Source organism: Arachis stenosperma, chromosome 10 (genome assembly GCF_014773155.1).
Source record: "Arachis stenosperma cultivar V10309 chromosome 10, arast.V10309.gnm1.PFL2, whole genome shotgun sequence".
Classification (NCBI taxonomy): Eukaryota; Viridiplantae; Streptophyta; class Magnoliopsida; order Fabales; family Fabaceae; genus Arachis; species Arachis stenosperma.
The window spans coordinates 11,522,084-11,524,523 of NC_080386.1; the positions used below are offsets into that span (position 1 = coordinate 11,522,084).

Below are 2,440 nucleotides of genomic sequence, written 5' to 3' on the forward strand. Positions count from 1 at the left end.
GTTTAAGTTAGTGGTTTATGTTAGTGGTTTGTGTTAGTGGTTTATGTTGGTGGTTTATGTTAGCGGTTTTTGCAAGCAGTTTATGTTAGTGGTATATGTAAGTGGTTTTTGTTAGTGGTTTATGTTAGTGGTTTATGTTAGTGGTTTGTGTTAGTGGTTTATGTTGGTGGTTTATGTTAGCGGTTTTTGTGAGTGGTTTATGCAAGCGGTTTATGTTAGTGGTATATGTAAGTGGTTTTTGTTAGTGGTTTTTTCTGTGCAGTTTATCTGGATGCCGTACAGCACTCCCGAGGTACTTCAGGTTGTGCATCCCGAGGTACTTCAGGTCCATTGTACCGTTTGACCTCCCAAATGCCCTTGCGCTTCTGGAGACTCAGCCGAATCAACCAGGTGCACCCATTCCCAAACTCGGAGCACTTGCCCACATACCGGCGATGATCGGACTCCACTACCTTGTACTGTACCCCTCGCCGGATGCTGTACGTCTTCACACTTAGAAGGGCCTCATCTTTATTCTGAAATTGCTGACCAACCTGGAACTCTGTCAGACCAGCAGTCCCTTCCGCATCTCTAGCTCCGAATCCAACAGAGTGCCCAGAAACCCCCTCCTGCCTCATGGCATCCAAGTTCAAAGAGGAAAAATGTGGTGGATACTGCTGTGTGCCAGTGCTAGAACCACCCGTGCCAATGCAGGCTCAGTCGCTCCAATATCATCGCCGCTGTCATCATCAATCATATCCGGCTCGACGTCATCCACATCTGCATCACCCAACACTCCGTCTCCAACGCCAAGTGGTGCGACGCCGAGTAAATCATTCGGCAGATTTTCCCTTGAACGTACGTCTTCACCAACGCTGCCATTGAGATCAACAGCAAAAGACGGGGAGGCGACAGCTTGGACCACTGGCTGGTAGACAGGGACGGAGGAAGAAGCAACGGCAGGCCGGGAACTAGAACCGGCTTGTGTGGCTAAAGTGGTGGTATTCCGGTTCGAACCCCCTGAGTTGGATACCACATCAACCAGCTTTGCCAACAACTCTGGGGTCCTGACCTCTGGAAACTGCCGCTGACAAAGAAACATTACCTGCAAGTCCTCATCACTACTGATCGTGAAACAATCATACTTCACGGAATCCTGGAGCACCGTGACTGGAATGCGATAGAAAAACTTCTTCACCCGCTTCGCATCTTCCACACCGAGCTTCATCAGTACCGATCTAACAAGGTCGTCATAGCTCGTCCGAGGAGTTACGACAATACAGAGAGGATCTTTATCTGTGAACTTCACTCCGGAACGAGTTTTCCTCTTAATGGATCCTCTGTGGTGAACCAAAACAACAAAACTCTCCTCACTAGCCATCTTACTCCCTCTACTCAGAATCAACTCACGTTTAGGCCGGTTATATAGGCCACTGAGTCCCACTAAATCGAACCGGCCCGGTTCGATTTATGTTTTGCTTAATTCGAACCAGCCTGGTTCGCTCTCTATATAATTCGAACCTCCCTGGTTCGAATTACTTGAAGCCAAGGTTCGAACCTAGTTGGTTCGATTTATGAAGACAATTCAAAAGGTAATTCGAACTGCCCTGGTTCAAATTACTCTCATATGCAGTTCGAACCGTACTGGTTCGAATTATATAAATAATTGATCCTGCGCATTGCTGAAAAAATTTTCAGTTTGGCTTATATACGTCAATTTGAGATGGCATTGGCTTATATTGATTTTTTACCCTAAAATTAATTAACTAATTTAAGTCATTTATTTGATTCTATTGTACCAAATCACTCTATCGTTAGAGATATTATATTGATACTTTAATGTTTTTGTTAGCATTGTGTTAATACAGTTGAATTAAAAACGAATAAAAATATATATTTTATAAAATCAGAAACTAATTTGATCATTTTTAAAAGTTAAGAAGCTATATGAACGAACATTAAAAATTTCAAAATCAAATTAGACATTACTTTTTTTAAAATTTGTCAAAGATATGATATAAAAATATTTGGTGAAAAAATCAACTATTAAATAAATAATATTAAATCATTATTTTTAATTAATATCAATTAACTTTTTTTAGATTATTTTATTTATTTAAATGATAGACATTAAATTATAAACTCTCAATTTTAATATTTTAAATTATAATTCTAATTAAAGTTAGTTAATATTTATTAATTAAAAATTAGTTTATTATATTTTTTAATAATAGATTTTGAAACCCTTTATTTATTGCTTTTAACTTTTAAATTTCACCCATTTTAAATATATTATAAATTATAAAATAGCATCAGTATAATTGTTTTTTTTTTTTTTTTTTGGGTCCGGATAGCATCTGTATAATTAGACCACGGAAACAAGAAACTAAATCAATGTTTTATTAAGTATCGATGGATAACATATATGAAATTGCCACGAAATGTCCTTTGGTTTACTTAT

At 38.4% G+C, this 2,440-nt stretch overlaps 1 protein-coding gene across 1 annotated transcript; it reads right to left on the reverse strand.

Annotated features, from left to right (window-relative positions):
- Positions 1-628: 628 nt before the first annotated feature.
- Positions 629-1,360, reverse strand: LOC130956759 (uncharacterized). The gene has a single exon (XM_057883752.1). It carries the CDS (start codon positions 1,358-1,360, stop codon positions 629-631), a length of 732 nt encoding a protein of 243 aa, XP_057739735.1.
- Between the last annotated feature and the right edge of the window lie 1,080 nt (positions 1,361-2,440).

What these genes read in the sequence shown, in the direction of transcription:
- LOC130956759 (XM_057883752.1), bottom strand. Translation starts at nt 1,360, where the DNA reads ATGGCTAGTGAGGAGAGTTTTGTTGTTTTGGTTCACCACAGAGGATCC.